The sequence below is a fragment of the Acanthaster planci genome, linkage group LG01 (assembly GCF_054643075.1).
Source record: "Acanthaster planci isolate LZ-2023a linkage group LG01, COTS_SCS, whole genome shotgun sequence".
NCBI classification, from domain to species: Eukaryota; Metazoa; Echinodermata; class Asteroidea; order Valvatida; family Acanthasteridae; genus Acanthaster; species Acanthaster planci.
Window position 1 is genome coordinate 14,810,523 of NC_141777.1, and position 27,016 is coordinate 14,837,538.

Below are 27,016 nucleotides of genomic sequence, written 5' to 3' on the forward strand. Positions count from 1 at the left end.
CTGTTTATTTCTCTGGATTCTGACCTGGGCTACAGAGCACTGTTTTCTCAGCACTGTCTCATTTGGCATGTTTAAGCCCCAATTAAATCAGCAAGAGTTAAAAATGAGACACTGAGGTTGGACAATGTGGACTTAGGCCGATGCTTAGCTGAAGGTCATCGACACAGCTACAGAGACCTACCACAAACTGGTCTCCTGGAGGCGCTTTTCGTTTATACCGTGCGCACGTCTGCACGTAAACATGAAACTTGGGCATATCCTACCCAAATTCTAGATCAATTCATGTCATAGCTCAGTTTGATGATTTCTGATCAGTCTGTTATGCTGGAGTCGATGTTTTGAGGTAAGCATTTATCAATGTTCACATGCAAATCTTCAGAAAGTAAGCCTATGCTATCCTGCCTGTGACCCGCTAGAATTTAAAAATGCCATTATTGCCAGACTAGGCTTACCCCTGACACCCAGAACTGTGGGGTCCAACGTCCGCTCCATCCTACCCCAAAAATTGCGGGGTCCGACGTCCGCTCGTCTCCCACGTGGGAGAGGAGTGGACGTTGGACCCCACAGTTCTGGGGGGTATTGCCAGACAGCATTTGATTTTAATCTCAGAATGCATCTCATGATGTTGGACACTTGACAATGACCATGATGACACGGTTGACATGGTTGATGACAATCGCCATGCATCTTTCAACATGAATCATGATTAATTTAACATGAAAATTAACATGTTCAAATTATAGTTGGTCCTAGTAATTGTCATGATTGTTTAACATATAATATATCTGATTAATTTGCAATTATGGTTGGCCTAATAGTGGGGATTGTAAATTTGGGGACCCAGTTCATATTATAGAAAGGAGAGTTACATTTTAACTTTTGAAGTGACCTTGGTAGATGACTGTGACATCATGCTCAATAACTGTAGGGTTAATGTTATCAAAAAAGGGTAGGGTTTTGAGTTTTGAGGGAAATTTTGAGGGGAAACTGTGAGAGTTTCGCTCAATTGTAGAATACCTTGCCATCCTGCATGATCAACCTCATAGCCAGGTACAGGCCAAAGTGTCACGTGCTTCTCAAGGGTTTTCACCTTGTACCCACGTAACGTCATTCCAGTCATTTTTAGAGTGGCAGGGTATTGTGCAATTACTCCAAGTGTTTTAACAAGTGACACACGGTGAATTCAAATTTGCATGGTTTGTTTATCAGTAAAAAAGTTACATTTTCTCACAATTTACAATTTGACATTTCTAACAAATAGGGTCAGCATATTAGACAGTGAGTTACTTTTCTTTTTTTGGGGGGGGGGAACTGACTAGTTTTGCAAGATTAAAATGTCAAAAAACTGGGGGGTCCCCAAGTATACAATCCCCGTAGTTGTTGGGTGTAATTGGTCGATATGGTCGATTTGCGTGATTGCTCAATCTTTGTAAGATCTGTCACAAAAATTGCAATGATGATCATTTCATAAATTGCTGATCCACCATCAGGATGATCCAACAGTTGCCTTTTCTGTTTAATTTGACAAAGTGGGAGATTGTTTTTGAAAAGGAAGGAAAGATTGTAAAGTTGGAAATCCCTTTTCAGGATTGATCAGTTAATCTTGATTGTACCCATCCAGTGTGATATCACCCAACATCATTCATGCTACAGGATTTAGCATCAACAAGCATCAACACACACAAGCAGGATCAACAAAGCATCAACAACTTGAAAGTACCTTCTTAAGATTTAATAGTTTTTAAGAGGGTCTGACATCTGCCACTGTGAAAAAGATTCATGCAGGAAAAACGTACAGTTTTCATGATGTATGGGGGCTGCCATCTGTCTTTTCTCTGCCGTCTATACAAAAACAAGATGACAGCCGGTTTGACTGCCTGAATAGGCCCGACCAGAACTGACTTTTACATTCAAATTTCCATTTTAGATAAATAGTGATTCACTGAATATGATATTCAGAAGCCTAATTAATAGTGTAAATCGTGCACATTTTTGGCATAAATAATGCTTGAATAACTTTTTGATGCTTTGTTGATGCTTATTGATGCTAAATAGTACATGTATGACCCCCCATAAATATCACATTGAAACTGGTGTGGGCGTGGTTTAAACTGAAGTGGCGTCACACTTACGAACCGGATACTTGACGTACTGTGTGGACTCCGCGGGCGCGTGCGACGAAGTTCAACACATGTTTGGATGGAGATATGCGCAGACGGCGCTTATGTGAAATCCCTCTATTCAACAACGTGCAACATTAACATTTGATAATGCCCGCCTTGAAGTGATAATGCCCACTGTGTAAATGACACGCTGGCACCTGGATACAAGATAGTTTAATTGACTCTGATTGGTCAAAGGTTGTGTGCACACAGCTCCACACGCGCACCAAGCCCCTATAAAGAGATTCTTTTGGACAACTTAAGCAAGGAATGTATTATAAAATGGACGGGGGTGTTCTTGAAAATGAGAGTAAAATTCTAGAACAAAATCTTTGGAAAACCATCATATACAGGTATTGACCTCTTTTAACTCTCTGACTAAAAAGGTATTTATGAATGGGAATAAATATGTGCTTGGCCAATCTGAAACACCTACAGTGTATGTTCACACCCATGCCCTTGCGCACCACTTAGTTGAGATTAAGTGCATGTGCACTTGATCAATTTACTGTGGATTGTGAAGCAAACGCCTTTGGACACCCATTCCAACACTTCTTTCCACAGGTGGAGACCATAATTTATTTTAAAAAAATACAAACAAATAATGTTCAAGGAGAAAATTTGATAACTAAAAATTGATTAGACAACATTAGACCACCGTATTATATGAACCCAGTTGCTCAAAATTTGAAACAAATTCTGAAAAGTGATTTTAAAAAAATAAATACGACCAGATTTGAAAGAAAATATGTTCACGGTTGTTCCCATCTTCACACTATTTTTCCAAAACAAACAAAATAAAGTGCCATGTGTATTAAGACTAGTAGTACTTTCAAGTTATTGTGGCTTGAATATTTTGCATGAGAATCATTTATAATCGGTATTAGTGCATGTATACATATGTGCATTGATGGAGTGCATGTACATGTAAAACTGAACACACATAAATTATGGCCGTCTATTTATGTACAGAGAGATTGAAGTTGATAAAACTAACGAAGAAAGTTTCACAATAGCCGAAACATAACATGGTATCCTCCTTAAAACACTCTTTTAATTACCACGATATGCAGCATGTATGGAAAACTGGAGAACAATTCAAAAATTTGATTTTGAAATACCATTTTGTACTTCCGGAAATGTAACATACAGAGACATCTTTCACCCCATTTTCTCCAAAATGTCACTTATGATTAACAGGAAACACACCACAAAATGAATTCTGAAGCCTGATTATATTTCTCTGGTATATATTTTTACTTCTGTGATGGTTTCCTTCAAAGCCTTTTCAGTATGTAGATAATGTATGCATGATCTGCCATGCTGGGGCCTAGTCAACACATTGACCTCATGTAAACTCAGTGTTAAGTGTGGCAAAATGTGATCTCCTTAGAAAATCATTGATCATTTGGCCATGATTATGTACATATCTTGGGCATGATCACTTAATCTGTGCATAATCAGTTGATCTGAATGCATGATTTGATGATAATCAGCCATCAGCCACTTGCCATTTGTTTCTAATAAATGGTTGGGAAAGACTGTTTCAAGAAAGGGAAGTAAAGTCAGAGATTTCATACAAATCAGCTGATAGCATAATGCAGTTGTACTGATCAACTAATCATGCCCACACCAACGCACATGTATACATGCATATAAATTTCATGATTGCCCATTGTCAGGATTCATTGCTTGTAAAACAGCAGCTACAGCTACAAAGGTCTAGTCAGGATGATGGAGGCAGAGATTATCCCTCATGGTTCATCGTATAAAATAAACAGGTCTGCAACAAATGAAGGAGTTACAGCAACACAGACTTTTACTCCAAGGCAGTATCAGGTAAGTGTGATCTCATCTAGGCTTTTTTCTCAAGCCATTCAAACGATCCTCCCAGAAACTAAAACAATTGTTTAAGAAATAAAAGCGGTGTTTTTCTTGCTCTACTGAGTCTTGAAGCTGTTCCTAACAGGACCTGAACATTGCATGGATGAATCTCATGCTTTCCAGGCGGTACTACTCAGTATGTATCTCAAGTTTTTCATATGCAGGTCCTCATCTTTGGAGTGAACTACAGTACTATATTCATTCTATCCCTTCAGTCTCTGAGTTCAAAGTTGCCTTGAAAACTCACTTCTTTGTTAACTGCTATTGAATTTCTTATCAGTTTATGTTTTGGTTTTCCTGATTGTACTGCACCATGAGTGTCTCTTTGGGTTGAAACCGGTGCATTATAAATATCCATTATTATTTTTATTTTGTTAAATATTCAAAGTAGTTTAGCTGAATAGGCCTTCGTAACTAGTTTTAATCAAATCAAAAATGACTCGAAAATTTGAAGGTATTTGGGGTGCAGGTATGTATATTATGGGAAGGATGGTGAAATGTTTGAAACCTTCCCCAGGTGTAGTTTCTAAATTAGTAATATTAGAATCATTACCCCATGCGGACCTCAGTTTATGATACACAGCTTTTAAAATTAATCTTTTATCCTCCTTTCAACATTTAAAATTTGAAAATGTTTTGAAAGACAAAATTTAAATAGCAGCATATGAGTGACTGTCAAATTGTTGCATGTTTGTATGCTGTCATCACATAGACTGGAAATCTAGTGTCCCCGAATTTTCAAGGGCAGTGATTTGATAAGGCTACGAGGAACCCTAATTCTGCAGGTAGCTCGAAAAAAGCTGAGGAAAAGACAAGTGACAGACTTGGAAAAGGTGGAGGTTGTGAAGAACTAAGAACTCATTTCCTGTGACATTACAGCAGCATCAAGTATTCATTTTTGGTTTGTTTGCTTTTTGGTATGTTCCTTGTATTTGCATACTAGAACATAATCTGCTTCAAATAATGATGTCGCTTAATTGACAAATAGAAATGTGACTTGGTGAATTCAAGCAAAAATACACCCCAAGGTTGGAAAATAAAGATATAAGAAGCAAAATGCTTTACTTAAACTGACTTGTGTCCACTTTTATTCTGCACCATTTCTGATTTTCTTCACAGTACCCTGTCTTCAAGAAATGTTATCATTCACTGCACTCAGGGGTCATGTATTTGCCCCTCATGTCGGCTTAGGGAGGGGATGCTGTGCACACTTTTCAAAAATATTAAACTGCTGATAATATTTTTAGCAAAAAATCCTCACCTTTATCCTTTTCAGTTTTTATGCATGAGGGTTCCTCAAAATAATATTTTCAATTTGCTTTTGAAAGCTGCTGAAAAAAATAGAGGGCCTGTATGAAATTTGTTGTCCAGCATGTCAAGCACAAAGGATGCATTGTATTGATACATTCGTTGGGAACAAGTAATCTTGAAGGGATCATACAATTTTCTTCATGATTACATGTCATGTTTGTCAGGGCAGCCAGCAGACAATTGGCCGTCATCATTTTCTTCCACGTTTTTGGGAGATTAGAGGTCAGATGAAGGTTGTAAATGAGAAAGGCAAAAATGGATGATCCCCTCTCTGATAAGTACATTAAACAATACCAGTGACCGCTGCTACGATTGAGCTGTCAAATGCCTTCACAAAAATTTATTTTTTAGAGGGAGGTTAATTATTTTAATGCAGCACGGATGCTAATGTAATTATCGAAGTTTTTTCCTGTTGCAAACCTTCACCTCCTTTTGTTTATTTGGTATTTTTTCCCCTGTGAAATACTGGAGTAAGGTGTCTGTTTGCCTTTTGTTGTTGTCAAAGCTCAATGCCAAAAAAAGTTAATGAGTATTTTCGTAACAGATATTAACAGCCACCATATTGCCATGGTGGAAGATCCTAAACACGTCAGTCAATATTCATTTCATTTGGTTGGATGAATCAATCATGGACGCATACTCGTGTGTCCTAAGGCTTGCTCTATGGTACAATCGATCATCTAGGGGTGATATTTCTCAGCTTTTTAGTTGATTTCAGCTTTTTTGTTTTGGATTTCAGCTTTTTTCCCCTCACTGTCTGTGTATGAAAGTGTTGGAGATTTTTACACTTAAGCTTATGTCTTTTTCAGCTATTTTTATCATTGGTCAACCTCACCCCAGATAATAGATACACATGTATGTGTTGAGTAGGTCCGTGTACGTTCATTTGTTTTTCGATTTAAAAAACGAAAAATGAAAATCGTTCTTTAATTTAAAAACGGGACATTGAAAACGGTGAAACAAGTCGTTTCTCTTCTTTCATTTAAAAATGGAAGACGACAATCACGTTCTGTTTTCGTTTTTCAACGTGAAAACGAATAACATCGTAATACATTGATCTACTATTTTGAAGAATGAAAAACAGCCTTTGTAAAGTAAGGGACATCGTAGTAACCCACCAAATCAATCATGATTGAAGTGAAGAAATACGAGGAATCCGTTCCTAATTTCTCGTATTTTCAAGGCAACTTTTCTTTTGAGAAGTACTCAGAGACGGCCGTGACGCCTTCTCGACATTACGTGTGCAGTCAAACGAAACTTGGGATTAAACTACAATTGTAAACAAGATTACTTTCGTTTTTCGTTTTTAACATGTAAAACATGAAACGACTTCTTCGTATTTTTTCCTCATTTTTTGTTGTCAAATTGAAAAACAGAAAACGACTTATTTTTGTTTTGGGTTTTCGTTTTTATCGAAGAATGGATAACGACTTGCTTTTTGGTTGTTTGATATTCGTTTTCAAATCGAAAAACGAATGAACGAAACGTACACGGACTTGAGTGCCCTTCTGATTCGATTTGATTTGATTTATTCTCCTTTCCATATACAATAAAATAATAAAAAGAACAAATCTATATGCACTAATAAGTAGATATCAATAAAAAAAATGAATATACAATGAAATTAAGATGTCAAGACTACGGCTGCATAATACAAAACAAAAAACATTGTGGAAAGAGCCGGGATGACGCAACTTGTAAAAACTTATTTTCATTGCGGCCCAAACATTCCCTATCTCATCTCATCCCTATCTTATCAGACGGGATTATTACTGGTGAAATTTGAAGTCACACAGTTAATGAGTGGGGGATTATGATTCGACTTTATTTTATACAAATCACATAGGCTACGTACTTTATCCGAAGGGCGCGCGCAGTCTGCATGACTACTGAGAACAGTGGATGTGACAAATCACGCTGGCCGATAGCGCCCACATATGCACGCAGCTGGCAGCACGTGCAGGAAATGTGAAAAGTTTTATTATGAAATTCACTAGTCTATGTAATTAACGCATTTTTACAGAGCAACGCGCGCTGATGACTGGTGCACGCTGCGCGTGATTAATGTGACAGTTATTTGTCAGCCTCGAGAGAAGTCTAGTCTTCACTCCACATATTTGCGCCTGCGCAGTTGGGGAGTAGTCGTTTGACGATTTCATTTCGTGCACAGTCCATGGACAGTAATAATTTTACAAATTTTAAATGAAAAATCTAAATTCAAAGGAAGAAAAACAATCCTAATAACAATACATAACCATATTCGAACATTCAATTTATGCTTATACGTTACCAAAATGTACAATTATTCATTAGGAATAAAAATCCCTAGGAAATCAGCCGCGTTGGTGGTATAGAGGTTAGAATAGTTGCCTTCCAAGCAATTGACCCGGGTTCGATTCCCGGCCAACGCAAGGTTTTTTGGGGGGGCATGTTTGAATTTCTGAGATATACGAATGGGGGTTGCTGTGGATCTTTGTTACTTTTTCTTTAAATTCCCTTTTTTTTCCTTTGAATTGCTGAGGTAAATGAGCCTGTCGTTTCTTTTTCTTTGGCATCTATTTTTCTTCATTTTCTTCACTTTGGCCTTATCTTGAATTCATAATTGCATTAATAATTTATGCATGTTTCCTAAAGGGACTACATTAAGCTTTTTGTCTTACTTAGTTCTTTGATTATAGTATAGTGTAGATTCTTTAGGGGGGTGTACAGAAATAAAACTTTGAAGTTCTCTGTTGATTGAAGTTCCCCTTCTGGAGAAAATGAGGAATTATCCGTTAGACGTATTATGATACCAAAATGGCATTTGTTAGAGTTTCATTGAAGCATAGTATTTCCCCCAAAAATGCCTGTTCCTATCTCATAAGTTACAAACTTTCCAAATATTGATACAAGAAACAGCCCAAGTATATGCATCTACATTTCATAATTATTTTGAGTGTTTATTTCTGATCATAAGAGCATTATTATGAGCCTTATAAAAACAAACAATTAACCCAATATAAAGACAGTGTTAATCAGCTTTTGTGTTTTATGTAGTTGCGTAAATTGTTTTCCAGGAAATGCTATGGATAAAAAAAAACTTGTATGTCATTTATTATCCACAGTTTTACTTTTAGCTCAAACATCAATTTCCTGTAAATGAAAATGCATTCCCCATTTTGAAGAAAACTTAAAATTTGTTATTATTGTTTGACCATTGCAATGAACCCCTGAAAGGAAGTTAGTGTTAGCACTAAAAGTGTACTCAAAGATAAAGAAAAATAGATTAGATTAATTTGATAATGATCTATTACACGCATCCAATATAAAGTGACATTAACATTACATAACATTAGAAATTATAAAATATTTGTCAGCAGTTTTCAGTATGGACTTACTGGAGCCTTGTTTCAGCCTCGTGTATTTTAGCCTTCTATCAGTTAAAACCAGTACCATTTGTGATTGTGATTCCCATTTTCCACTGCAGTCTCGATGCATTGCTAAGAAAGAAAACCTCTCTTAATCTAAAATAAACCATTTTGTCTGCCCTTAAATGCTGTATAATTATCCAAGTTTCCGAAATACAGAAATTGAGCTTTTATAGCCTGTCAATATACACTGCAGCTACCACAAGGATCTTGATTCATCTTGTATTTGTAACCCCTGGCCGCCATCTTTTCATGCTTTCTGATTGGTATGATCCCAAAGGTAGCCTACACATATCAGTGCAAGCTTTAAGGCATAAAATTGTCAGGCCATTGTTGTAAGGTGGTCAACACATTGTTAAGGCCCTTGCTGCAAAGCATGGTCTGTTTAAGACTTGGGCAGTTAGAAACAAAAAGTACACAAATACTTTACTTCAATTGAGACAATAATGCAAAGATGACAATATTCATTTATATAATATATTAATTTATTGTGCAATAAAATTTAATACTTTACAGAAGATATTGAAAGTATGTGAGGTTACTGTTGCATGTCAATAATAAGATATTAAAATAATAATAAGAAATGTTTTAACGGGAAACAAAAAAACATGAAGTGAAATCTTGACCATTCTATTTTGTGAGGCAAAGCCAAGTGTCCTTGAAAGGCCAAACGTCAGGCAGTGGTTATATTCTGCAACAGTGCAAACAAATGCAGGCAATACTTTTCTTCGTAACTGACATACGGATCCATGTCATTTGAAACTTTTTCAGAAAATACAAGAAGTAGACGCTGTTCCTCATCCATCAACATCCTAAAAACTAAAAGCTAAAAACTCAAAGCAAAAAGCGATTATTTTAAAAACCACAAAAATGGAAAACCTCAAAAACTTCAATAAGTCCATTTAGATAAAACCTTTACCATTACGACACGACCGGGCCTTATTTGAGAAACAGCTTGGGAATGATTATTTTTGGACTGACACATCATTATGCATAAATCAATGCAATCATTGAATGGCATCAAGCCATATTGCCTCATAGCTCATACTGCTTCTGTACAGTGTACTTGAGAAGCTGTCTCTCATCGATTCCACAGCATTATCCATTACATCAAAGCCCAGTCCTTGGATGGCAGTGTCCCTGATTTGTGTAAGAGAGCAAGGCCTGAAAATAACTGTCCATCAACAGGTGGCTATCCATCCTTGATAAGGAAGGCGATCAGGAACTGGAGCTCTAAATTCTTTGTTTGTGGTGTTGGAGCCCAAGAAGAATCCAGGGCTCCTAAATCCTGTGTAACTTTTTGTCAGTTGATGAAGACTGAGGATTTAAGCTTGAAAATGAGAAAATGTATAAATCCTGTGAGAAAATGCAACACACAGAAGGCTGTGACATAACCAGAGGGGGCAGTGGACCACCCCCACTCAGAACCCTGAGGGCAGACTGGCAATTGGGCTTTGGTATGGAGAACATTGGCTGCCTCTTTTGAATAAAATATGGGCTGCTGGGCTGGATAAATTTACTGTTGAAAAAAGTTATCTTGGAAAATTTCTTCCTCCATTCCCCTGAAATATCAAAAGTTTTCCTCTGACACCTCATTATAATTACTGAGCAGTGGTTGCCTGTGCCGTTTTAATTAAGACCCAGTCTGCAACTGCAAAACCCTCCCCCTTGCCCTAAGTGAGATTTCGAAAATGATAAAACGGATCACCCAGCCTACAGCCCCCCATCTTGGTAAACAAATAAAAGGTTTGCATACAAGTTATCATCTAGCTATGATATCATGAGATGCAAGATGTCAGGATTTAGTTCACTGTAGTTACTAGTACTTCAGGAATGGGATGCACTTGCCATTAATTGTGAAAAACCAATCAGACTTGATAATAGGTGGGACCTGTCAACTACAAGGTCATACAGTAGTATCTTACTTTGCAGACCTGATCAGGAAAGAGTTCCATACACAGATATATTGTGCACAAATCTAGGGCACTTGCCTGAAAAATTCAGGTGTTTTCGAAGTAAATGCTTTCGTATTGTCCTTACTAAATTTGACTTTAAGGACGTTATCACTTCTGATAGCTAGTAAACCACAAGGGAAGATTAATGAGGTGTGGATATGGAACTCTTACCCTTGATTAGTTGAGCATACAAATATAGTCTATAGGAAACATTTGCTCAATTTCACGTTACAGGCGTGTACACCACGAACATGACGAAATAATCTGCCTTTCCTTTCATGGAGTGGATGACAACATTTCCACTCAACACTCAAATCAGATGCAGAGACTTTCCGCATTTGCAGATGGCTTCGTATATTGATTGTACACTGACGGAGATGCACTCTATGTTTCTTGAGGATATGACTAGTAGGAGCGATAAACGTACTGTACAAAACCCAGGCTGCATTCACTAGCTTTGCATGCAGTGCTCATCAACTTTAAATCACATTGTCATGATTGTAAGCCTGCAAGCCGCACTAAACCAGCTATGTGATAGCGCCCTCTTTTGATACTGAGTACGGGTGATTGTGTCTGTGGTGCAACCTGAGTGGGCAGCAACCTGGTGGTACACATTTCCAACACTTATTGATATATTTACTCCAAGGGTTTTATGTGAGGTCTGCAAAAAGTAGGTTTTTGCTAGGTTATAAAAACAATCTACTCCAAAATGTGAATTAAAGGGAAGGAATTGCCTTCAGAACTGTCTAACTTAGGGTGATCTCAAATTGAAGATTTTTTCCTTTTTGTTGACCATTAGAAAACAAAAGCGGGAAGAGCTGACAAATATTTATTTTTATTATTGTAGATGCATATCTAAACCATATTTTAGCCAAGTTTTGTTACCGTCAGCCCTGCACTAATTAAGTTATGGTCTGACACGTAAATGACTCTTTTTCTCCACAGAGTTGACACATGTTTTTCTAATGCCTTGATATCTGCAGTGAATTATTGCACATCAACCATTTTTATTTCATCACACAGAAGAGAATGAGCTCTTTCTTTTGACATATAATTTGATAATAAGCGATACAATTTAAGAGTACAAATGTGGCTGTAATTATACACTAAATAACACCCCAGAACTGTACCCTTTTTGCTGAGAATTACTGGTGCCCTGTACTCAGCCATTGTGGTATTATAGATAGAGTTACCCCACCTGGTGATATCATGCTGGGTGGGGATCAAATAGTCAAGATTTGAACTCAAAGTGCTGACCCCCCATGCCTTGTCGAATTTTTAAGTTCTTGCATGGTCTTTTTGTGAACTAACACTTAACAAATGAAGATTTTTGTTCCATATTTTGTTTATTTCTGCTCTTTTTTTCAGCAGGTTCTTCTTATAATTTGTATATAATTTTTATCCACGCTAAGGTTGAATTGCTAGATGCTGCATTGGATCACAACTCAGTTATCTGTCTTCAGACGGATACCAGCAAAACATTCATTGCTGTGATGTTGATGAAGGAGCTGTCAAAGGCCCTACGCTTGCCCTTGCAGGAAGGCGGCAAGAGAATGATGTATCTTGTGAACGATGGTAGGAACTAAAATTTTTCTTGTCTCACATGATAAGAGTATCAGAAAATCAATTTTTGTTGTCAGAGTGAGGATTGGGTTGATCTTATAGTTTATGTCATTTCATATGTTCCTTCATATTTTCAGACTTTACCAACTTTTTCTTGAATATGTACCATTGAAATTGAATAAAAATCACAAATACAGTCACATGTATAAATAAACTTATCAAATAGTGGCTGTTGGTTCAACAAGGTTATCTTTATGTAATTTTCTCTGAACATATTGAACCGATTTCAAACTAGGAAAAGGTTTATTTGAAACAGTTGGAGAAAACTTTGGATCTTAGCAATGTAGATTTTGTGATGCATCCATGGGGGTAAGTTCAAATAAATGTTTATAGTATCAGCTGTGTAAAATGTGAAAGACTAAATAAAAAGTGGGAGAAAAACTTGTGTAGTTTTAAAGTGGGTATTGAGTTGGGCTGGTATTGGGATCTCACCTTTGCCTGTATAACCTGGGTGTACGTCTCACCAAAATTGACACCTGGATAGGTTTGTGTTTCCCCCTTGGTTCCAGTGGTTTTCTTGGAGTACTAGTTTTCCTGTCACCACTGAAACAACTTTGCCCTGTTGGCAATTTTTGTTAAAAAGAAAGTATGAAAGATATGACGGATAAAAAATGATAACAATAAATACAACCATTAAAGAAGTTAAACCTTAACAATCCCTTTTAATCATTGCTGTCTATACAGTGAGCACCGTTCTGCAACAAGCTAGTGTCATCCGGGAACACACGGATCTATCTATTGGGGAATTTATAAGTTGTTCGTCTGTTGATGATCACTTCAGTGTGGCAGAGTGGAAACAAAAGTTTGTCCTGTGCCAAGTAATCATCACAACAGCCAAGGTATTCTTAAAAGTACTTGAAGCCAGATTGGTATGTCCTTCTCAGCTCAATTTGTTGATATTTGATGAGTGCCACCTTGCCACTGACAAACACCCTTATTGTGAGATAACGAGGACTCTTAGCGAACAGAGTGATTTGTCTTGCCTTCCTCGTATCATGGGGATGACTGCCTCCATTCTTCACAGCAAATGTGAGCCGGAGACTTTGGAAAAGAAACTCAAAGCGCTTGAGCAAACTCTGAAGAGTGTTGTGGAGACATACTCCAGCGGCTGCCTTACTAGGTTTTGTGCTAAACCCAAAGAAGCAATTGTCGCCTGTAAGGTGGAAGAAGGGTTCAAGAATATAAGCAAGCTGGTGCATAATGTTTTAAATGAATCGTTAGTCTTCATGCAAGAGTGCAGTGTGCAATATAATGCAGTAGAAGGTGATCCTTTGATGCCTGTGGAGCGGGCAATCAGAGAATGCCTCATGACCTTTGAAGCCATAGGTCCATTAGGATTAAGGATAATGGTTCCAATGCTGTTGAAGAAGCTTCAGAGAATTGAAAAGCGTGCATCAAATTCCCTGAGTAAGCTCATACTCCATTACGGTTGTACTCAGCTTCGCTTGGCAAGAAAGATTTGTGAAAGTTCCATCGTGGAACTAGAGGATCCACTTGATTTGAGACTGACAACTCCAAAGGTACGTCGCCTTCTTGAAGTACTGAAAGAATTTCAACCAAGTGAGGAATCAGAGGCTGGCTTTGAAATCCAGGAAACTGTGAGGCGTCCTAACAGAACATTAGGGGGTGGAATTTTGCATAAAATGCATAATGAGAGGTTGACGAGTAACAGACTACATCCCGTATACAGCTATGATGATGAGGAGGAGAGCAATTCAGATGACGAAGACCATGACAAGGAAGAAAATACCGATGCACAGGGTGAAACCAACATGTATGGCATTGTCCTTGTGAATCGCCATTTCCTAGCATTAGTCCTGGACAAATTGGTGCACAAACTACAAAGGAAGGATCCTGTATTGGCATTCATCAACAGCAGCTGCATTGTTGGTCATCACCAGGGAGGTGTAGAGGTGTTGGGTGTGACAAAGGAACAGCAGTTTAAGAAACAAGAGGAAATCTTAAGGAGGTTCCGACGACATGAGATAAACTTGCTGTTTGCTACAAGTGCACTTGAGGAAGGTAAGACTGTAGAGAAGTACACTATGAAGCCTGCTAGGTTTCACCATGTTCTGCATACCCATGTTTGTTCCTTTGTAAGGATGTTTGTGGCAAAATGACAATTTCTTGCATTCATTAAGTACATTGAAGAATGACAGTCAGTGTGTTTTACACGTATGTAAATTTGGACAACTTCTGTGATAATTTACCTTACATTCTGCATACATGTACTTTAAAATGCATGCACATGGGGAGAGAGTTCCATATTTTTAAAAGTTACAATGTTACTAAAGCCTATTGTTCTGCGCTGTGTGTTCTTTCTTCGGTGATTCTTTTAATCTTTCATGTTTACCAGGTGTCGATGTTCCCAGGTGTAACTTGGTGATTCGCTTTGATGTTCCTGATCACTATCGGTCCTATGTCCTTTCCAAGGGGCGTGCTCGGGCACCCAACTCACATTACATTATGTTGGTTGAAGAAGCAAATCTGGAGCCATTCACTAGGGAGCTTGGTAACTTTCAGGAAATTGATAAGGTGAGACCTTGCTCTCAGCTGAAACCATAACAGTTTTGTCAAAAAGAAAAAGAAATCAGAATAGTAGGTTATACATTGCTCACTTGAAAGTGTGTGGCATTTTCTTGAACAAAAAAAGGGAAAAAATATGCGATACATGTATTTCTTGAAGAGTGCTTAGGAACTGACCGTGGTATAAAGCCTTTGACACTTACCTCAGTATCTCCCAGCTACAGATTCAAAATCTGAAATCCACTGTTTGCAACCTATAAATTATGCAGTCATCTGTTACTACAAGGATTTAGATTCTGTATGTACCCATGCATGTGAACATCAGTTCTCTAGCTATCTAGCAGTCAATGTTTCAGGTTGGTGCAGTGGTTTTTTACACACCTCTGTGGTCTGAGATTGATTTCCCGGTCTTTCCACATGTGCAGTAAATGTGCTCATTCAAAAAGTTTGAACTAAATTTCAAATATTATTCCAATTTGTCTTTATTATTTAGTATTCATTATTCCAATATTTTTATTCAATTATTTTGGAATAAAGCTGGAGTATACAGACATTTGATGGTAAAAGCACAAAGGTAATATTCAGGGTTGGGAGAATTCAGCTTCTTAAGCTGATTTAAGCTTTTTTGGTTAGATGTTGACCCAGAATTTCAGCTTTTTTTACACCTGGTCTGTACAAAAGTATGGGAACTTTTCACATTTCAGCTTTTTGCTAGCTTTTTTCAGCTGTAAGTTTAAGTGGCCACTCACACCTCTGAATATTACAAACTAAATGTAAGACTTCAGACACTCCCAGCGTTGTAAAATTTATGTTTTAAGGAGAAAAGTACGTGGACAGTACTCAGCTGAGTGCTTTTCGAGTAATTTTGTCCCCAAAACATATTTCTTTTATTAAACAATGATAGTCTGAGGTCATCAAATTACTATGTAATCTTGCCTTTGTGCATGTACCATCAAATGCCCATGTTCTTTGGTTTTGTTTCCTCCTAACTAGTTAAATATTTGGCAGAGAACTGCTGTAGGTACTTGGAAAGTTCTTGAATAAAACACTGTTTGAAATGTGCCTTCACTTTGGTCTTATCCCTTGCACTTGCAGTTCTTGTATAGTTTGCACACAAGTGGTTTCCCGGGGCAATGACATTATAGTGTTATTTTAAACTCCAGATCCTACAAAGGAAATGTCACCATGGAGAGCAGCAGTGTTGGGATGAAACAGATCTCCAGGAGGCAGATTCTCTTTGTGCTCCATACAGACCAAACAAGGCAGAAGATGCTGGCATGGTAACCATGACAACAGCCATCTCACTTGTCAATAGGTTGGTCACTGGCAAGCAAAGAATTTGGATGATTACATTCAGTTTAACTAACACTATGTGAGTGGACGGAAGAAAAGTGCAATTGGGCCTGGACTTGCACTTTGCTAGGGATTTTGATATGTAATAGTGAAGTTATACAGATCTGACTTTGAACCGTTTCAATTTATCACAGATATTGTTCTAAGCTTCCTAGTGACACCTTCACTCATCTCTCTCCTAAGTGCCACACAGCCCCCATGCACACTGGTACAGGCCCTGTAATGTACCAATCACAGATATTCCTACCGATCAACTCACCTATTCGGGATCCCATCCAGGTGAGGTTAGGGAGGTTAGCTGTATTTTGTTTCTGCCCCATGAAAATTAAGTCACTCCAATTTCTAACCTGAATATTTTGTGTTACACTAACTTCTCAAGTAGTTAAAAAGGACAGTTGAACTGTTGTTCCTTGTTCAGAACAAATTCATGGTTTCTTCCAAGTGTTTACTTTGCCAAAAGTCTGGAAATAGTGTGAGGGGTCATGAAAATGAATTCAAGCACTCTAGTTCAAATAGTTGAATTGTCAGCCTCATGCATTATATGTCCACTTTTATTTAGCGGTCCAATTTCAAATGAGTTATTCCTCATCTTTTTACTCAATTGTATAATCACTGTACAACTATACACGTCTAGGGCCCTCCAATGCCAAAGAGGAAGTTAGCTGAAATGGCTGCTGCGTTAAAGACATGTGAAATACTTCACAAAGCTGGTAAGCTTCAAGTTCAATATGTTGAAAGTTATTTAAATATAGATTTGAAATTAGTTTAATATGTGGCATTCACCTGAGAATGGACATATAATGTGAGATATTGCACAAGTTTTTTCTCAAAGTGTGAGTTAATGTGAATTAACAATCCATGTGAAAAGTGAATTTTTACATGGATGGAACCCATCACCAAAAGTAGCCTTTAATTTAAAACAACCATTTGCTCCATGTTGAATGGAAGCTAACACAGGTCATAACTTGGCTTATTTAACACCACAATTCCACCAGATCCTTCAACTACCTGTACTTAACAATGACCCTCATGTTCCACTCTGCATTTCTTTTAGGGGAGCTTGATGACAATCTTCTCCCAGTGGGAAAGGACACTGTGCTCCTGTTAGAAGATTTTGGCTATGAGCAGGAGGTGGTTGAGGAGGGGCAGGGTAGACCAGGAACAACAAAGAGACGACAGTACTATAACAAAGAGGTAGCCCGTTAACCTTGCCCTATCCCAGTGGATTTGACATTTCTGCATATATATACACATGAAGTCACCCTGACCACATGCCAGCCATGTAGCCATGTGGCAGGCTGACGTGGCATGCACTATGATGTAATGAGGTACATATAGTGGAAACAGTGTTTAATAAAGGGAAAGAAGAGATGGCTGTGGTCAAGGCCAGGAGAACTCGAATGTAAGGTTCCACTTTTGAACCAAGAATTAATTAATAGTGCTAAATTTAAACCAGAAATGATATCAGCACTTTAATAAATGTAGTCCTGTAATGGATACTTAGCTTATATTTTAAGACACTGTCACCTTTGTTTATCGCAAATGATGGACTAATTATAGGCAGTTGGTCAGGTTGCTTATGGTATGCTGCCATCTCTGCCCTCACAGGTTGCAGTGTGTCTGAAAACTTGCCACCCTTCAACCAATCAACCATGCCATCTTTATGAGATCCACATGTCCCTTGCCTCTCCGTTGCCAGAGGTACTGAATGTGCGTGATCGAAAGTTGCATGTCCCAGAGGAGACCACACAATGCTTTGGAATACTCACCACGAAGATCATTCCCAAGGTTGGCTTCTTTGTGTTTGTTTTTCATGCTGAATTAATTATTGATTTTTTTTACATACTAACTAATGCCCATTAGTTTTAGTTGTAATATTCATGAAGTGTTCTCCTCTGGAATCTGAGATAACTGAAAATTTACTTCTTGTAAAGTTTATTTTGGTCAACTTCAAATTCATTCATTTGACCTGAATGAAGAATTGGTATTTTATGGATGCTTAATATCCACAGCACTTTAATTATTGTTCATATGGACATGTACATGTATAGCCTGTTCAGACCCTCTTCTTGACAGTTCTACCAAGAATTGTACATGGAATATACATTTAAGTGTTGGCTTCTGCCTTGAGATTCATCTAGGATGAGATGTCTGCATGCCCACTCTCGGGAACGATTCTGGCTTGCTGTCCAATCTCAGCCAAATTGGTCAGAGTGGTACTCTCTGCACTGGTACTGTCTGAGCCCATGGTTCTGTTGTGTCCAATATTTTGGGACAAATAAATAATTGAGATTTATCCATCACTTGAAAAGATTTAGGTTACAGGGCAGGGGGGTTAAAGTTTGTATATAGAAAACCTTACTGTCCAAAATCATTTGTGACTTTTCTCCCTTTTATTTTTCCTCTTTTCTTTAATTTTTTAAAACTTTATCAGTGCAAAGAATACAGGGCAGTGACAGATTAAAATCATATTTGCATAAACAGGCATTTATTAATATTCCTCAACTTATCATTATTGGATGTTTTTGCTTATTAGTGCCGTGAGCGCTGTTCGCGGCGCATACTGGCACCCTATAAATGTTCATTATTATTATTATTATGATTCATTCTTTTCTCCATCCCATGCTTGTGGGGATATACCCCACTCCCTAGATTTACATTCTTGGCTCATTTCAAGTTACAGTGCATAGGTTTCTTTGTTTTTATTCTTATTGGCAATTTTTATCCATCCTATTGTGCAGATACCAGGTTTTCCAGTCTACACACGAGCAGGTGAGTTGGTCATATCAGTGGATCTGTTGACCTCTGACATCACAGTGACCTCTGACCAGTTGAACCAATTGCAGCGATTTCACAGCTGCATCTTTGCTGAGGTCCTGCGGCTGGAGAAACCTAACCTGGAATTTGACCCTGAGAAGGCTGAAGCCAACTACCTCATAGCACCTCTCAACAAAAGTGAGTAACACAGGGACTATTTGGAGCATTTGAAATTGGGGGTTGGTAACTACACCAGTAAATGCTACTAAACCACCAGCTCTGTGCTCTGCACCACGATTTGAACAAATATTTGGGCATGGGCAATAAGATTGGAAGCTTTGCATGGCAAAAGACTGACTGAATAAATAATTTGGCAAGTCTGCATGAAAATGGAGCAGAGATTGTTTTGAGAAGATCAAAATTTAACTCAGCATTTATAATGAAATGGTAAAATAGTTTTATTACACTGTACAACGTGTCCTGACAAAAGCGCTGCAAGCAAATACTGTCCTTTTAAATTGTCATCTGGTACTAATTATTACAAATTTAAAAATTGATCTTTGCTTTTGCCAATCTAGAGATATGACCCAGTATACACAAGCATTCAAAACTGAGTTTTCGCCACCTTGTTGTCTGATCACTGGACCAATTTGAAATTTAAAAAATGCACATTTTATCTCAAGTGAGACGCTGGGAGCTCTGTGCACTGAAACATGCTGTGGAGTAGCTTTTTTTCTGAAAGTGGTACAAAATCAAGTTGGAGTGCTTCTGTTTACTGGGTCATCTCTGGATTGCCAAAAGCAAATAAGATGAAATAACAAGCGCCCTCAATCCAAGAGCGCCTCTTTAAAGTCATGAAAGTTATAAATACCATCAGTTCATGTTTTATACTCAAAATGGAGAGGATTTGTTTGCACTTTTTGGGGGTACACAGTATTAAATAAAATTCTATGCAGTCATGACAGTAGATGTGTATTTTTGTTGAAAGTATTACATGTTTTTACATTTGTACTTCTCCAAGGTGATGAAGATCAGAAGCTCCACATTGACTGGAACTTTTTAAAAACTGTCAGTGAAAGTTCTGGGATGCTAGACAGGCCACCAATTCTTCCGGACTACAGTAGAAATCAGTTTGTCTTTAGTCACGAAGCCTTCGCCGATGCTGTGGTGACACCAATCTATCGTAACATTGACCAGCCCCAGAGGTACTACATTGCTGATATTTTGAACAATCTTCCAGTGACAAGTCCGTTCCCTTCGGAGAAGTATGAGAAGTTCATTGACTATTACTTTGAACGGTATGACATCCAGTTGTCCAACTACCAGCAGCCTCTGCTGGATGTTGATTGCATGTCATCCAGGCTGAACCTACTGACCCCAAGATATCTGAATCACAAGGGGAAAGCCTTGCCGATCAGCAAGACACAGAGCAAGAAAAACTACCTCCAGAAAAAGCAATATCTGGTACCAGAGCTCTGCTACATCTACCCTATTCCAGCGTCGCTCTGGAGGAAAGCAGTCTGTTTACCCAGCATCCTATACAGGCTGAATTCATTGCTTGTGGCTGAGGAATTGCGTGTACAGATCAGCATGGGGGCAGGAGTTGGAGTGGCAGAGCTGCCACCTGACGTGTACCCGTTTGCTAACATGACCTTTGGCTGGGAGGGACTGGAATTGCAGAACCTTGAAAATCAGAACAAGCAACCTGGAGAAGCAAAGGATGGTAGCACAGTGGAAAGAACAGGTGGCAGTCCCAAAGGAACTGAGACCAAGCAAGAGAAGAATGAGAATTCAAAGTTGAAAGAAAGAACGAGTTGCTGTTTGGATACAGAAAGCTTGGGTGAAGCTGGAAACATCACATTACTGAAGAAAATGAATGGTGAAGTCAAGGGGCAGAAATACCTTGACCACAGCACTGTTGGCTTAAACAGTAAGACAGTGACAGGAACTGAGCAGGATGCAATAGCTAAAGAGATGTGCAGTAGAGAAGGTCATAATGATGGCTTCAAATCCACAATACCTCCTGAGTTAAATTCAAGCAATCTAGAGAAGACAGACAAAGCAAAAGTGAACTTGAAAAGTGAGGGTGCACTTGTAAGACACCACAAACTTGAAGTGAGCCCTGCAAGCAGTCGTGAGAAAATGGCATGTGCCAGTTCTCCAAGTGAAGGATATTGCAGATGCTTGCAAGAGAGAAATCAGAATGAATTTGATGAGGCTTCAAGGGGCAGAGGAGACTACACATTGAAGCTCAGTGTTTTAGATGATCAAGGTCATGATCCAGCCAGTCTGCCAGGTCCCAGCCCCACTACCATCCTCCAGTCCCTGACTATGTCCAACTCCAGTGATGGGTTCAACCTAGAGAGGCTAGAGATGCTGGGAGACTCTTTCCTCAAACAAGCTGTCACCATCTACCTGTATTGCACCTATCCCCGGCGCCACGAGGGCAAGTTGAGCTACATGCGCAGCAAGCAGGTCAGCAACTTTAATCTGTACCGTCTTGGCAAGGGAAAGGCCATCGGGCAGAAAATGCAGGTTGCACTCTTTGATCCTGCAATCAACTGGCTGGCTCCGTGCTTCTCTGTCAAGGAGAATGCTCCTACTGAAGAACAGCCATCATATAAGTCTTACCAGAAAGAGGGTAGTGACTTATCTTCAGATGATGGGGATTTTGCCATCGACACGTGGGACCCAAGCAGTGTGGATATGTGGGACTCCAATGCAGTCATTGAGGAGGAGACAGCACCTGATTTTGAAATACCCATGATGACTAAAGAAGACATGGATAGTGATTTCAGTGATGAGGATCCCACTTACCAGTATCCAGATAGGAGCTTTCGCTCTCTAGACCCTTGGACCTTCTCCCTGGAGGATGCAGATAACCTCCCTGGCTTGACATACACTGGCAAAAAGCCGGACGACATGGGAGACCTTCCTGAGCTACCTTATGAAATTCACACCCAGCACAACCTCTCCGATAAGAACTTGGCCGACTCTGTGGAGGCACTTATAGGCTGTTACCTCATATCTTGCGGTTTCCGTAGTGCACTCATCGTAATGTCTTGGTTTGGATTGCGTGTGCTACCACAGATTTGTGAGGGTGCTCCTTGTGATTCTGAAGCCAAGGTAGTTGATGAGCTAGTCACGTGGGAACAAGAGTACTCCGAGAATCAGAATAACTGCAAGAAGCCTCAAGCTCGCTATGGTTACCTGAAGCAACCAGAATCGCCATTCTTCAGAAATGTCTCTGATGCTGAAGAGAGGTTAAATCATCTTCTAGTGGGCATGGATGACTTTGAGCAAACCATCAAGTACAGCTTCAGTGACAAGGCTTACTTAGTGCAGGCCTTCACACATGCTTCCTACCACTACAACTGTGTCACTGATTGCTATCAAAGGTAAATATTGGTTAAATGGGTTAATATTTACGTTTTTTTCTGTCATGATCTTTCCGTCCATATTAAAAAGCAATTTTTTTGGCATTTACATGCAGATATTGCTCTAACCTTAGTCCAACACCACAGGCCCAAAACAGTGATCACATTTTTCATATATTGGGATAATGCCACATTGTGGGCCTTTTGATTTTCCATGGAAGGTACAGTACTCCTCAGTGCTACACCACTAACCAAAGTATAACGATCTTGTGACACCATTGAGCAAGTGTTATTTCCGCATCTCTCCACTCACTTTCAGGCTAGAATTTCTTGGGGATGCTATCTTAGACTACCTCATTACCCGGCATCTCTTTGACCACCATCAGGACCTTTCGCCCGGGGCTTTGACTGACTTGCGCTCAGCCCTCGTCAATAACACCATCTTCGCTTCCCTAGCCGTCAAGTTTGGCTACCATAAATACTTCAAGGCGCTTAGCCCTGAGCTTTTCCATGTTATCGACAACTTTGTAACCTTTGTGAAGGAGAAGAAGGAGGCTCTGGGCATGGGTTCACAGGTAGAAACACTGACAGTGTTGTCTAGGTGACTTTATAAACTTTCATCTTTCCTTTTCTCCTCAGCAGTCTCCCTTTTTGTCGCCCTCTTTATCTTCTATTGTACTTTCTCTTGTTGCCTTATCTGGCAGTTCTGTATACATGTTTACATGTTTGTATCCTTCCTCAGCACCAGATTTGGAGGGGAACACCCACTATATTTTGATACTTTTTAGGGAGGAGATAAGTTTCCCTTCCCCGTTTGTCTTTTGTTCTTTTGAATAATATTAAAGACAAATATTTTCAGGAATGCTATTCACTTGAATGTACAGATCACTTCCATCTGAGGCATCTTTCCAACTGTCGACAAAAGTGTTCTGGACATTGTATCAAAGACTTGGCATAGTTACAAACCCGTCTTTAAAATGAAAAAGCACATTTTTTGAAAGCGTTGATGTTGTCTTTTTTTAAGTTAAAAGTGCTGGATGTGGAAGGCCTTCCAGGACACGAGGATGAGAGTGAAGACATTGAGGTACCCAAAGCACTAGGAGACATCTTTGAATCAGTAGCTGGAGCTGTGTATCTGGATAGCGGTATGTCACTGGACACTGTCTGGAGAGTTTACTATCCACTCATGAAGCCACAGATAGGTTTGTTATCAATCGCCATTCTTATTCCTTATTCATAAATCAGGCAGTTGTAAACCCACATCTATGTATAGAGGACCGGAGTGAAAACTTCACACGCACAATTATGTGTTTAAAAGGCATTACCACAAGAACCAGTGAGTGAACCAACACACGCCTGTATTCCATTTTTTGTACGGCACTCTCTGGTTCTAAATGAAGTCACACATCAGTATTCTATGGATAGAGCAGTGCCAATGTCAGACTTTGGAACCAAAATGGCTGTTTTGGGTGCAGTACAGCATGCAGCTGTTGTGTGCTAACTGTCCATATGCACTGATGCATAATCCAACATGTTGGTTCCAACAATTTGAGACACCATGTTGAAACTCTCTCTATAAACAGCTGAGCTAGCCCATTCCCATTTGTCAGGAGCAATTATCACATGGATGGTGTTTAACAGATGATACCAACTGATTTTAAACACTTTCCAGGTCTTATATTAAATTTTGACTCCTATTTTGTGAATCATAACCCTCAGACTTGACAAGCTTCATTGTCAAGTAGGCAGTATAACCAGTGAGTTCACATTGCATAGAGTTGGTATTTTGCTCTATACCAGCTCAGTTGCAATTTCTTGTCACATCACACAGCTTGCACCACGCCCCACATATACATGTATATGGAGATATTTATAACAATACCACAGATATGACTAAAGGGGTGCTTCACAAAATGTGACGTAACATGAGGCAAAAAGTACAGGAAAAAATGCTTTTTGTTTTACTTTCTCACCCCAAAAGGTAATTGTAAATGGGAATTAAAGTGTGATGGGTTGGTACTAAGCTAATATGTTTAAAATCTGCCCGAAGCCTGGCAGCAATAATGAACCTGCCTTTGGCTTTGGCTCAGTCCATTATCATCTTCAGGCCCCTAGCTGGTTTCAAACACATTAGTTTAAAAATCAAGTTTATTCCCATGGTAAAGATAAGCAAATTACACAACATTGTACCATACATTGTCAGTGGATGCCGCACTTTCTTAGCGACTTTTTTTTTAACCACAGAACAATATGCAGCAAGTTTACCGATTTCACCTGTGAGAGAGCTTCTGGAGATGGAGCCAGAAACAGCAAGATTTGGGTAAGATACGTTTCTGTTAAATGAAAGACTTTAGAGGAACATCAAGGTATTTACAGTATAAGTAAACAAGAGGTCATTGTCTTTTAATTGCCACTTAAGTAGGTAAGAATTTGTATTAACCTCCATCCCACAGCTAAGGTGGTGTTGGACTAAATTTTGTTAGGGAGGCAGGGTTCAGGAGTTTGAACACCCCCCCTTTCTAACCCTTTGTAATCCTCCATTGTTCCACTAATAAAACTACTGCAAAACAGAACGCATGACAGATTTGACAGGGTTGTCATTTGGGTATTTAAAGTGCCTCAGAACTTTTAAGATGACTTGTTTTGAGCTTGCATATTGCAGTCATTATAAGATTTCCTCAAGAGGCATCTACCCCCAACCCCATTTAATTCATGAAAGGGACTAACTTGATACAAAATAATTGTTTTACAGCCCACCAGAGAGAACAATGGATGGCAAGACTCGAGTTACTGTGAATGTTGTTGGCAAGGGGAAATTTAAGGGCATAGGCCGTAACTACCGCATTGCCAAGGCAACAGCAGCAAGATGTGCACTCAGACATCTGAAGAGCCAAAAGAAATAAAGGACATCCTCGAACATATGACATTTAAAATATGGAGAAGACCACATTTGAGAAGCAAATGCCAAGTTGTTTGAGATACATGTTGATATTTGTGGAAGGTATTTTATATCACATTTTGAATGACACTCATTAGCTCAAGCTTGCAAACTAAATACATATATGTAAATGCTTACTTCACTGCTGCTCAATTTAGTGCTCGGATGCAATGCTCGAGAAACCATAAAAACTGAACAATGACATGTTGTAAATTGTTGGGACTCATCATGATAACTCATAGTAACAGCTGTAAACCAGTGGGCTCTTTGTATCTATGGTTGATAAGTACTTTTCCAAGTTCAACAAGGTGGTGGTATCTGTACATGCTGAAGTGGTCTTTCCTTCAGCAGTATGGTCTTACCAATCAAGGGCTGCATGGTTGCTATTGGGTAGACAAACTAGTATAGCATTTGAAGTGGACAGCTAATTGATCACAAAAATGGGAATTTCATAGCTTCTTTGTTGAAAAGAGGCGAGGTTGAGAGTTCATGTGGACTTAAGTCTTGAACACAAGCACACTGCATTGTAGTGAAATACAGTGTAGGTTCAATCTTAAAAGAGGATTTATCTCCAACAATTCTGGCAAGAGAGTACTTTTATTGTATTGACAAACAGGTGGTGCTTTAAATGATGAATATTAAATAGTTTGATCAGTGTATAAACACCCCGAAGAGGATCCCTCATTCTGTTTGAAATTATTTGCAAGATGCATTCTTGTGATTATAAGTATCCATACATTTTTTTAAGCATGAATTAATTTCTTGGGTGTTTTTCTTCTTTTGGGGGATGTCTGCAATACATATAATAATAAACAGTACTCCTTGAAAGGGAGCTTTGTGTTTTATGGGATATGGCAACATTTGGGGAACTTGTTCATCTTGTGGAATTCACAGTGCAGCTGTTTGACGCCATGCCATAAATTGCCAAATTGGTGTTAGTGTTCTTGGGTTCACATCAATTTTGAATCACCTTTGCATCATTCCGTTAACAGGCATGCAAATTTTTTCTCAGATCAGACGATTTCCTTTTTTTTTGGAATTTACCATTGAAATGGAAAAAAAAAACACCCTCCGAACTCTTGTGCAGGTTGAAATTTCTTCCTTGTTCAGGTTTCCCATTTGCATGCCTGAGTTACATAATTTGAATACAATAGAATCCTGGCGTGATATTTTTAACGCACTCACACTTTTAACATCATACCGGGACTTTGAAGTAGCCTCAAAGAATGTATTACTTTATCATGAAAATCAGTATTTGTAACGTATCATTCTTGTTGAATAGTTGGTGTTTCCTCCATGTGCATTCAAAAGTTTTAAATGTATTACAGTATTAGATACAAAGTTTGTAAAAATATGTACTTTCCTGATTCTCAAAGCAAGAACCGGTGATGCAGAGAAAGATTTAATTTTCGAATACAACTATTTTTGTGACACAAACCTATGAAATACTTCAAATTAATATAGATCATGCTTCCATGTTCAGGAAGTGATTCACATTGAAGAAAAAATACAGAAATCTTCATGGCCTGTGTTTATTGCTTCTCCACAGTGGTACATGTAATACATGTTATCAGTAAATGTAAATGTACTCATTTCCAAGGATTCAGAACTAAAACGGCTATTTCCCACTCATAGGATTTGAAAGTTGTAAACAAAACATATTCCAGTTGTCACCAATTAAAACTGAACTCCATTTCATTAGAGCACTTCATGTATCTTTGAC

General features: G+C 38.7%; 1 protein-coding gene and 1 non-coding gene across 5 annotated transcripts; both read left to right on the forward strand.

The window, feature by feature from the left end:
- LOC147800449 (endoribonuclease Dicer-like) lies at nt 1-26,999 on the forward strand. Of its 4 annotated transcripts, none has more exons than XM_087145190.1 (16): nt 3-343; nt 3,845-4,001; nt 12,132-12,294; nt 13,027-14,364; nt 14,699-14,877; nt 16,032-16,183; nt 16,356-16,500; nt 16,856-16,931; nt 17,276-17,415; nt 17,830-18,009; nt 18,963-19,176; nt 20,000-22,376; nt 22,675-22,930; nt 23,380-23,500; nt 24,600-24,675; nt 25,108-26,999. In XM_087145190.1, exons 2-16 carry the CDS (start codon nt 3,894-3,896, stop codon nt 25,256-25,258), a joined length of 5,676 nt encoding a protein of 1,891 aa, XP_087001316.1. In that variant the 5' UTR covers nt 3-343; nt 3,845-3,893; the 3' UTR covers nt 25,259-26,999. The 4 variants fall into 4 exon arrangements, with proteins under 4 accessions (XP_087001317.1, XP_087001316.1, XP_087001314.1 ...); XM_087145188.1 differs by having other exon boundaries at nt 4-343; nt 23,380-23,557; XM_087145189.1 differs by having other exon boundaries at nt 4-343; nt 3,866-4,001; nt 23,380-23,557.
- Trnag-ucc (transfer RNA glycine (anticodon UCC)) lies at nt 7,697-7,768 on the forward strand. The gene has a single exon. It is a non-coding gene; the product is annotated as a tRNA-Gly (tRNA).
- Nucleotides 27,000-27,016: the final 17 nt, after the last annotated feature.